The 11,768-nt window shown below is 34.7% G+C and overlaps 1 protein-coding gene across 1 annotated transcript; it reads left to right on the top strand.

Annotated features, from left to right (window-relative positions):
• Positions 1-1,039: 1,039 nt before the first annotated feature.
• LOC131066367 (protein NOI4) lies at positions 1,040-11,561 on the top strand. The gene is made up of 3 exons (XM_058001116.2): positions 1,040-1,197; positions 10,763-10,969; positions 11,073-11,561. The coding sequence occupies exons 1-3, from the start codon at positions 1,192-1,194 to the stop codon at positions 11,115-11,117; spliced, it is 258 nt and encodes an 85-aa protein (XP_057857099.1). The 5' UTR covers positions 1,040-1,191; the 3' UTR covers positions 11,118-11,561.
• The last annotated feature ends 207 nt before the right edge of the window (positions 11,562-11,768 follow it).

Here is an 11,768-nt window from a genome sequence, read left to right as displayed (position 1 = left end):
TTTTTTAAAAACTTTAATTTAAAGGCCACAAGTAAATTCATTGGTTTTGAAAACAATCATAATAATTTTATGAACGGCTACAATCTCAACAAAAATCTTGACTCAGACTTTTACCTTTGTTTTTTTACACTTTTTTATATATAATTTAATTCATTTAAAACACGTCTTTTGATCCAATTTCATTAGCAGACAGATAATATAGAGCTGGAAAGCATGAGAATCCACAGCACAGCTGGAGCCCTGTCAATTGCTGAGAAAGCAGGGCAACGCCAGAACCGAGGAGAATCAAAATGGTCACAAGGGAGCAAAGCTTCTGTGCAAAAGAAAAAAAAATGATTAATTTCAAGCATCCAACAAAAAATGTTATCCAGATTCATGGTCGGAGTCTCAGGGTTAAAAGGATCAACAATAATGTAGTTATACGGTCTCAGATTGTACGAAAATTTTCTGTACTGTTTAATGCTTAACAATTAATGACTATGCTTAACTGTTAAAAATTCCTAAATTTCTTCGACTGAAAATTTTCCAAGTAGGTAGGCCCTCCATTAACAGGCTTGAAGCGACCGCCGGGTTATTTGACTAAGAAAATCGACGGCGGCAGGGTAAGTTTGACGAGACAATATTTTATTCGCCTTGCCTGGGTTAAGAGGTGCCCAAGAAAGACAATGACATATTCTCTGCCACTGCCACTGCCACTGCCACTGCCACTGCCAAGCTGTCCGCCGTCAGCCAGGCTTGACAGCAGGGCAACGTGTGCCCGAGATTCGTACCCCTGACCGCTGGCATAGGGCTTTCACATATTGTAAATAACGTATATTCGCGCACGTATTTAACCTAAACTGTTAAAAAATAAGATTTTGGTTTTAAAAAATGTCTTTTGAGGTGGATGAATATGAGCTGGACACGGCACTCCGTTTTCGGTCACATGGGGGTTATATGTCAGCGGGTGGTCCTATGGGCGCGTAATCTTACAGGCTGAGCTTTTGCCATTTTCTCCGTTCCACGTGTTGATTTGTGATTGGTCCCGCGTCTTATCAGTCACTCACAATAAAGCCAGGGCCAAAGAAGAAAGTTACAAAGAATTTTTATTTTGCAGTTGAAGTCGGGTGGGGGAGCAGCAGGTCGGGTAATCGAGTCTCCCGCAGCCATTTTTCTTTCGTCTTTCGTCTTGAAACCCTCGTGCTTACATTCATGTCGGTATGTATAATCGCATTCATTTTTCTATTCTGTAATTTTTTTTTAATTTTCCCTGATGAATTTAGCAGGCTCTTGTTGAATCGTTGCCCTGGCTTTGTTTGTTGTTTGAGAGTTAATTTTGGGGTTCGGATCTCTTCGGTTGGTTTTTCAGGTGTAGAAATGTAAAGGTTTATATTATTTGGAATTCGTCCGATCTGGTGTTGTTATCTTATAATCTCCGTTGCCATTCTTGAAAATTATTTATGCCAAGGTATAGAAAGAGGGATAAATTTGGGGTTTTTTTCTTGCTATATCGTTGAATTCTACAAACAGGTGGAAATTTTGGGCTTGTTTGGGGTTTGCACAGGTATTTAGTGGATTCGATCTCCGGGCTTTTATTTGGGATGATTAATGGAGTGATAATAGACAAATTAATTTAGAGAAAAGTTGTGGTTAATAATGTGCGGAAGAGAGTGCCGAGGAATTACATGTTTATATAGGTAGTGAATCCGAACGTTAAGTGGGATGTTACCGGAATGAATGCTAATCCCCACATGTAAGTCGATGAGAAGTAGGATAATTTTTTGTGAGATAACTAGTTCATTGTAGCGTTTTTTTGCCACTGTTATGGGTTTCAGATCTTGATTATTCATCTTAGACTATCAGTTAAAAGAAAACTAACAAATAATAATTTTTTTTATAGGTCTTTATTCATATTAATTTCATTATTTATTATTTTATTGTTAGTTTTGGCAGTTTTTCTCTCCGAAGTTGCAGGTTTCTCATCTGAACATGCTGCTAGACACATTTGCAGAATTTTTTTAGAGTTAACTAGTGGCTTTGAGCTTATTTTTCTCCTGAATATTAGGTTCTAAACATTCTATGTATAATATGTGGATCAGAATAAGGGTTTTCTGGGAGTGTGCATAAAGTATAATTTTGTTGATAATATTGAGTCTTTTTTTGGGTTTCTGGAAAGGCATATAAGACGTGGAAAAAAATTGAGAAAAGAGTGTTCTGAGATATATGTCGAAGGCATGGAAAATAATATTTTCCCCCAATGATGCCATATCATTTTTACTGTTTCAGAATGGGTATAGGGGAACTCTGTGTCGCTGGAAAAATGCCTCCGAACCTCTCTTGTCCTTATCTATATAAAGCAATATTCTAGAGGATATCTGTAGATATACCACCGGCATCTCCCCACATTTTCTAGCGACATCTATGTTTTTTCCTCATTCAGTATATTTACCTTTCAAGAGTGTTTTGAATGAAGACCAAATGTTGGAGAATACGATTACCATTTGTTCTTTTGGTAAAAAATCATTGTATGGGCTTTTTGATTCAATTTGATTGAGCAAAGTTGATCTATTTCAATTTTGATATTGCGCTGAAGATATCAATGCCGATCATTTGTGACTTATTTCCAAATTTGTGCAACTAAGTTTCCTTTCTATTGTTTGAATCTGATCCTGAGCTTCTCTAGTGGTTCATTGTACAGGATTTACTCTAGATCTAGAATATTCAAGTTTCCTCTGGGTCAGTGAATATTCTTCTTGTGTAGCTTAGTTTTTGTCCACCGGCATCTCTCCACATTTTCTAGCGACATCTATGTTTTTTCCTCATTCAGTATATTTACCTTTCAAGAGTGTTTTGAATGAAGACCAAATGTTGGAGAATACGATTACCATTTGTTCTTTTGGTAAAAAATCACTGTAGGGGCTTTTTGATTCAATTTGATTGAGCAAAGTTGATCTATTTCAATCTTGATATTGCGCTGAAGATATCAATGCTGATCATTTGTGACTTATTTCCAAATTTGTGCAACTAGGTTTCCTTTCTATTGTTTGAATCTGATCTTGAGCTTCTCTAGTGGTTCATTGTACAGGATTTTCTCTAGATCTAGAATATTCAAGTTTCCTCTGGGTCAGTGAATATTCTTCTTGTGTAGCTTAGTTTTTGTCAGAAATGAACTAATTTTGTTTACAGACAACTTTCATTAGATAGAGTCTTAGCTAATGCAGCTGCTTCTGATGAAATTTAGAATCTCTTGTATTCCAAATGCCAGGAATACAAGAAAATGAACAAATTACTACTAATAGTCTTGCAAACTTGCTGCACCAACTAAAGCCAGTAAACCAATTGGCTTTTAGTATTTATTGTATGCACATTCAGAGGGGCAGACACCTTTATGCCAGAGATACCCTAATTTTGCAAAATGTTAAATTACCACTTGCATGCCTACCATTTACCAATAACTATAAAGCTGATTATAAAAGGGAATTAGAATTTGGAATCATTATTAAAGTCATATTTGCACATGCATAGAAGTTACATTTGCACATCTGTTCACACATGTAGACAGGGATACTCCTGAACAATGAATTTGAAATGGTCTTCTAGTACCCACATACCTACTCTGGTAACAATGGTTATAGAAGGGAGTTGAATGTATCAAAGGGACATAATGATTTGAAATGCATTTTGCCTTATTTTGTAAGGCAAATTATTTGCTCTCGTGTCCTTGACTACTGTGAATAACATGAAACTCACCAAAAGAACAAAGTTTATGGGATGAAAGTTAATTTGAACCAACCGTTTTGTTTAGCGAATCTTGGTGGTATTTACAATCAGAGATAATGTGGAATTTAAGAAAGATCGAAAGAAAAATGCAATGGGTATGTCATAACAGATTTGAAATATATCTTAAGGTTAGAATATGTTATAAAAAGATAATTTGGATATTTTAGAAAACATTTCCTAATTTATGAATTAGGATCAGAAGATACTTTTTAGGCCATAAATAGCCTAAATAATTTTTTAAGTATATCATTGTAGCTATTTTATTGTTACATTTAGTTATGATTCATTGACAAAGGCTGTTTAAGTAAAAATTATTTTGGGTTGATTATGTGTGGTACATTATCTAAGAGAATTAACCAAGGCACATAACCAGCCTTTGTATTGAGGCATTGGAAAATAGAGTTGTAAAATATTTCAAAATCCATTTTTATCTTATATAAGATTAGAACTTGGTTCCCCAAGCTTCTTTCTCCTCTGTTACCTAGCATCTTGCATGTGCGTGTCTTTCCAGTTATCAAATGATAGACTTAGTCATTTTTTTTGGAAAAGAGTAAGGAGCTAGGCTAATGAATAGTTATTCACCTCTCCTCTGTTACCTAGTATCCTGCATGTGCGTGTCTTTCCAGTTATCAAGTGATAGACTTAGTCATTTTTTTGGGAAAAGAGTAAGAGCTAGGCTAATGAATAGTTATTCACCTCTTACAATGCTGTGGGCTGTTTCATTAGTTCAAATTTAGCCATTTTAATTCTTGGTTCAAATTTACTTTTATAATTTATTGATACAGCAAATTTCCTAACATTGTGTTTTGTATGTGGATTCCAATTGAGAGCATTTCTATCTTTTTGACCATTTTCATTCTAATGCATGCTATTTTTGGAGTGATCTCTTTAGAACTTGCTCTGTCCATACCCACTTCATGTTCTCTGCTGCCTAATCTTTTGTTTGTAAATTCTCTCTCCAATTTGTCATTACCTGGACTTTTACACATTTATGTGTTATGTATAAAATTGGGTTGATTGTTCTTGCTAGCTGATTGAATATTTATCCGAGGTCAGACAAACCCACTCATTAAACTCATATTCAGTTGCACTTGTATGAATTTCAATTTACAATTTTCATTTACTTTTTTTTTTCTTTATGTAAATTTTCATGTGTACATTTTGGATGAAGTTTCAAAATTTCATCTATGACGAATCTTGTGAAGGTTTGTGAGTTATTTGAGAAATTTTCCAAGATAATCTCACTAACATTTTTATGTGGTGGGTTGGAAATAGTCATCATTTTCTTTCTTCCGTGTTAATTTTATCATTTGGTTTTCATTGCATAATCAAACTTTTCCCCTCAGATGCTCATTTCTGTTGCTTCTTGAATTATAATTTTCATTGGTGTTGGTTGTCTTGATGGAGTTACTCTATTTTACCTGCTCAGTTTGTAGGTTCAAATAATTGCTTATACATTGCATTCTGTCTCTACTGAAATTGTAATGTGGTCATACTAGATGAAACTATAAGCTATCTTCAGTGGTGTGTAATGGGGGACTCTGTTCTTGAAGCTTGTTTCATATCCATTACTGTTTTGTTTTCCAAAATTTTTGTTTTGAATTTTTTTTGTCATGTGTGAATCAACTCATATTTGAAGAGTTGGATCATTATTCATTTTGCAGTAGTCCACCAGGTGCCTGTGTCATTTGAACTCTTGGCTTCTACCTTTGGCCTGCCTGGGCTGTCTGTGTTATGACTATTGTTAGCCTGTATGGTGTTGCTTAGGCTCACCTGGTATCTTACTTAGTTCCTCCTGTAACCTTCCCAGGTTCAACTAGGGCAAATCTTTGCGACTGTCCTCCCTGGATTCTGTTCCTCATGCTTCATATCTGGATTACAGACTTTGTGTTTGTCTTAGTCCATATAGTTTCTGCTGAGCTCCAGCTGGGGTTTATTTGATCCTACATGGTGACACACGTTTGTGTGTGGCTTTTTCCGGTTTCTTTGTACAAGTACATATTTTTTTCATACCCAGTAGTTTCCTTGGCTTGCTTAGTGCCACAACAGCCATGTGAAAAAAATTCACTTAGTGAAAATATAATTGCATATGAAGCTTTTGATTACATTGCTGTTAAATATATAATTGCATATGAAGCTTTTGATTACATTGCTGTTAAATATTGCAATATAAGATGTTATAATGATGCATGAAATTGCTATTATCTGGAAGTGTGTATTGATAGAAGATTTTTCTTTAGACATAACTTTTTTGGTGCAATGTAGATATGAATTTTTTTTTTTAACATTGTTCCACTGTGATGCATGATGACTTAACTCTCAATTAAATCCTTCAGTATTACAAGATAAATGGATATGTCTAGATAAGAAGCAAATTTAAATAATGATGCCAATTTTTAGGTTCAATTACAGAGACATTCTGTATCGTATTGTATGCATGTGATGTTTGACACGATGGAAGACAAACAAAAGGAATAACTAACTCGTGGAATGCCATAAAAAGGAGAGAATTACAATTTAGAAATGTTAAACATGCAGAATTCATATGGGTGATTTTTGTTTGAATAATGGGTAGTAAAATAAGCAAAGGAATATGGAAATATCAATTCTAATTTCTATTGCTTCATTGACCTATGAAAAAGTCATTTTATTTTTTGATTGAGGTATTTTAGTTGATAATTGTTCAATTTGTGCAAGGTAAATGTTTATTTATTGCCCGCTGATGGTATTCAGCCTTTTTATGTTTTCAAGAGCTTTTTTTGAATTCATTTGAACACATCCCATAGTTCTCTTGATATTGTTATTACCAGTGTATTTATCTGATATCAATGCCATCTTTTGCTAATGTCGCAGCCTTATAACATTGGTTGAAATAGAACTTCGGAAGCTCTATTTTCATAACTACATTATCATGCATATGACATTGAATCATTGCAAAAATAAGAATTGTTTGTTGAAACTAAAGTTGCTTGGTTGTTTAATTTTTTTTGAAGCATTTATGCCATTGATTTTTCTAGCTTCTACAGAAGCAAGTGAAGGTTATTTATTATCAATTCTGATAAAGGATATCTTTTTCTGTGACTGAAGAGATACCATTGTTTCTGTGATGCTATTTAATGTGGTTAAATTTTAACATTACCTACAACTTTCAAGTAAAGGAAACCGTTATTGTTTTGATATTGTTACAGGTAATCATTTTCTGGTATACCTGGTTTCAACTGTGTTTTTATCTTCCTTTATTTTGAATAATGGGTCTAATTTCTAGATCCCGCTTCAGGGATTTTAGGTAAGCAGGCAATATCTCTGGGATGGAGGGTTCATTGAAAGGTTGGAGGTTTCTCTGTGACCATGCATTCCAATTATTATAATCACGAAAAGATCAAGATTTCTATATATTGAACTTCTGCACATGTGAATACCCATAAAGTACAATTGTTTGTAGAAGCTTTAGAGAATCCCCTTTTCCACGTGCCACAGTAAAGTAACATGATTTAGATTCCTTTGTATGTGCAAGCTGTAGATATTTTCTTAAATTATGTTGTGGAGAGTGAAGGATATTCCCATTTTCTATGTAGAAGCAATACATAGAAATGGGTACTCGCTTCATTTTGTCTAATTAGTAAAACCAGGACAGGTCAGGTTTTTTGGACTGGCTGTTTATTCCATAAGGTTTTCAATATGTATAATTATATGTCACTGCTGAGTAGTGGTAATACTAATGGGTCTTAGCGAAGGAAATACCAGTCCCATGTCTACAATACTTCAAACAAACCCACCAAAACCAGTGTTCCATGGGGATATGTTCCCCACCCCAAAAAACCGCGTCCCTTGTAGGGTGACATTTCCAAGACTTGGGAACTTGGGGGAAACATCTCCCCACAGCACCACCACTTCTGCCATCTCTGTCGGGGATGCTGCCAGGTCGCTTGCTATATGGCACATGCCATTAAATACTAATTGCAACCTTTAACTTCATGAAAACTCGTTGGCCTTTCATGGTGCACTCATAGAGATGTTATATTGCAGATTTTGCCTTGAAGATTTCAATTCACCTCTATTTTTATATCAGCACCACCCCCCCACCACCACTCCGTCGCAGTCCCCTGCTGTCCCCAGATTTAGGCCCTTGGTCCCCTAGTCCCTGAAACCCGTCCTTGTGCCCCCCGGTCAGGAAACTCCATGGAACTGTGATAGTGTTTGTGGGAAACAGCTTCTCATACAGCAAGGATCTGAAACATCATTAGATTTAGAAGGAAAGTGAAGCTCTGTTTTGGGAAAATTGAACTTGGCTTTATAAGCTACATGGTATTGAAAAATGTTAGTTTCATTGATAAACGTGGAAGTTTATAATTCCTATTTTAAGGAGTTTTGGGCCGAAAGTTCAATTCAGGACATGACTTTTGGTGTAACCAAATATATGTTTGGGTGAAACAATTTGTTTCATCCCCAATTCTTGCCCATTTTTCTTTTTGCATTGTAGCACAGTGCATTGATTTTTCTTTATAAGCTACATGGTATGGGAAAATGTTAGTTTCATTGATAAACGTGGAAGTTTATTATAATTCAGGACGTTACTTTTGGTGTAACCAAAATATATGCTTGGGTGAAACAATTTGTTTCATCCCCAATTCTTGCCCATTTTTCTTTTTGCATTGTAGCATAGTGCACCGATTTTTGAAGGGTTTGTCTGATCACAAGAAATGGTCTGATTTAGGGTTTTCTATGCATTATTTGGTTTTCCAGGTTCCATGATAAATTGTTCCAGATCTTACCATCTTCTGAAATCAAGAAATATGGGAATCGTGATCCTAGGATGTGAATAAGTCTGATCCCTAGATATAACTCAAGCAAAAGGTAATCCATAAATTCCTAGATATATGTGGATTTATCCTGGACTTGTGGATAATGTTTAGCTTGTTTATTGGGTAAAGTCCTATTCTGATATCTCTCAGCGTGTTGTTTCTATGCTAAAAGGGTTTGTCATCAATTCAACCCAACTGTTGCCAATCTTCATAGCTTTGTCATTTAGTGTGCTCTTATATTTTCCAAATGCATCAAACTGATTCTCCGTTATTAATATCTATTGTCTTTAAAACTTTCTACCAGAGGAAATGCTTTCCATGGATTGGTAACTTTTTTATAAGGTTCCATGTCTTCCAAATATAATTTTCGATCTTGCAGGGAAACTTTCATCCAGTTTGATAAGTTTGATAAGATCCAAGGGAATATTTACTTCAGTATGGGAGGATTGATGAAATTATATCTTTCTCAATACTTATCAGCATTTCAGGAATAGGTAAAATTATGCCCCTATTGTTATTTCCCTATAATTTTTGTAAAATCAAAGCTGCTTCCTGTAGTTGACTTCATAGGGCCCTGAATATGCTTTTGTAATATTGGCATTTAGCTTATCTTTGAAGCATTTATTATTTCTGATCAGATTTGTCTACTTCACCTTTCACCCTTCACTACTGTGTTTGAGCTTGGAAGGCGTTGGGCTTATTGAAGAAATTTATGGATTTTTTGTGAATTTTTAGGTACCAAGTAAGACTAATATGAAAAATGTGATCAGCTGAAGAAAGCTGATGGTTACTCAAAGAAAAATTCTGATGTAGAAAAGTGCAAGATTCTCATACTCATACAATAAAAATCTATTGATTGAGTCTTATTAGAGGAATGATCATACGATAATGTCTATTGATTGGATCTTATTAGAGGGATTACTTGACCAATGAGATTTCTCATTTTCTTAAATGCTCTTGCGAAGAAAATGATCTTCAAGTGATTTGCAAAAATAACGATTCTTTCTAAATTCATTTCCCAACATGGTTGTATTGTAGGCTCATTTTTTGTAAAATAGTTGTTGGTTAAATTTTTAAAACTTGACATTTGATCTAGGGTTAGCATCTTTGTTTAACAAAATTTATGCATGTGTTGATATGTTGGTTTTAGATACCCCACAAATAAGCCTAGAATTAAGTACTTGATTATTTTTTGTGTATGGAAACCTCTCAAAGTGGCCGTGGCCTTTGAAATCTCTGTAATTTCCTGCTTTGCATTTTTTTTTAATAGCTTTGAGTTTGTTGCTTTGATCATAATCTCTAAAAAGAAGATACTTTAGAATGCTGCTGGGCAAAGACATCGGAAGTAGGCAAAATTGTGCTATTGTTTCACTATTTCCAAAAAATTAACATATTAATTAAACTTATGTAATCATTTGGGATGAACATTTATAGGAGTCTTCATCAAGCTATACATTCAACTCTGTATGGATGTTGTTGGAGTTAGACTGTTAAAATATGATGGTAGTTTCAGGCCATTGGGACTAAAATTAAGAATTGATTTAATTTATATATAGCCTTAAAACATGAGCTTGGTTCAATTTGGGACTAATTCCATGTAAATTGTAGCTTTTCTTTACATATGCAAAGCCACTCATGGTAAGAGTTCATAAGCATTATTGGAGATTTAGGCTTAAATTTTTGAAGTTTTGTGCTTAAGCTGGCATGTGATTTATAATAGACACTTTACCTTACATAAAATATATCATTTGGAGGCAGTCATTGTTAGTCATGGCAAGAGCCCAATCACAACCAACAGTCCTACATGGAATACAATATTGTACTTTGTACTCTTGCTGCTTTCTTATGTTGAAGTGCATGCAGTATGGTCCAAGTTCCTTTTACGAAATGCACTTGCATTGTGAATGAATACAATATATTTCTATATAGGTTTTCCAGAGGCTTTTAAACATTGATGTTTCTTGCCCTGATAATATACATTTAACGTTAGGTTGTCGTCCTTGTAATTAAGAATTTATTCTTGTCTAATCATTATGCTTCGTTTTTCATGTTTCAGATTGATTGGTGATAAATTGTGGAGTGTGCTCATCTTAGATTTAAGTTAGAAGTGTTTGGGTCTTTAGCTTTTTAGCCTTGAATATTTAAAAAATATTTAGTTTATAAATCAATCATTCATTGCCTGATACATATCGTTTACACAGCAAGACAAGGGGCGCCCGCTGCCAAAGTTCGGTGAGTGGGATGTGAATGACCCAGCTTCAGCAGAAGGATTTACTGTGATATTTAACAAAGCAAGAGATGAAAAAAAGACAGGTGGTAACTCTAGGATCCCTGGTGTTCCTGCAGATTCTCCTGCTAAAGATGATGATGTTTATAAGCACCATGGAGATCAGAATAAGCCAGCTGCTGTAGGTTTCAAAGCTTTGAATGCTGCTTTTGCTTTGATCATTTTCTTAAGAACATGCCTACAAGCCCTGCTAACTGTTTACTGACTGATATTTTCTGGTGCAGAGAAAGTGGCTTTGCTGCATGCAGCCTAGTGCTGTGGAGTCCTAACAAAGTTATTTAGATCTTCTAGTTTCTGGGTTTTTTTTTTCTACTTTTGAAGAAATTGATGTAGTTCATTGTACTGGGAACTCAGATGTATTATAGAGGCCTGAGTTGCAGCAAGTACTAGACTGAAGATCCAGCTGTTTTATGTTAAAATATGATAAAAAAGAGAGGAGGAAGGGGTGGTATACATGGTGGGTGTTATGTTTTTGTTCATTACAGCTCCTGTTTGTATATGATTTTGAGTCTTCAATGTACTGGTTTGGTTCATTTGTACACCTGAGAGCGGAACAGAAGGTTTATATTTATTTAGCATTGAGGCTCATTGTGTGATACAGTTTAAAGCTGCCAATTCGTAATATTTTTTTTTTGATGAACAGAAGTTGCCATCCATTTTTTCAGAATTATTCTAAATTAAATACATATGCAGTGGGAAATAGTTATCGTGAACACACTTTCATTTTTGCTTTGGTCATTAACATTTTCTGTTCTGCGCAGTTTAATGGAACATGTTTTGAAGTTTTAAGTAAACCTTAACTATAACACTATTATGACATCCTTGTATAATAGTTATAGGATCCTTGTTCTTTACTTTGACTTTATCAGGAAAATGCAATTGCTGTAGACCAATATAATAAATTTATTATAGAGCATTAC

This window comes from Cryptomeria japonica, chromosome 3 (genome assembly GCF_030272615.1).
Source record: "Cryptomeria japonica chromosome 3, Sugi_1.0, whole genome shotgun sequence".
In the NCBI taxonomy this organism is placed as follows: Eukaryota; Viridiplantae; Streptophyta; class Pinopsida; order Cupressales; family Cupressaceae; genus Cryptomeria; species Cryptomeria japonica.
Note: the sequence above shows the minus strand (reverse complement) of the source record. Positions and strands in the feature narration are given on the sequence as shown.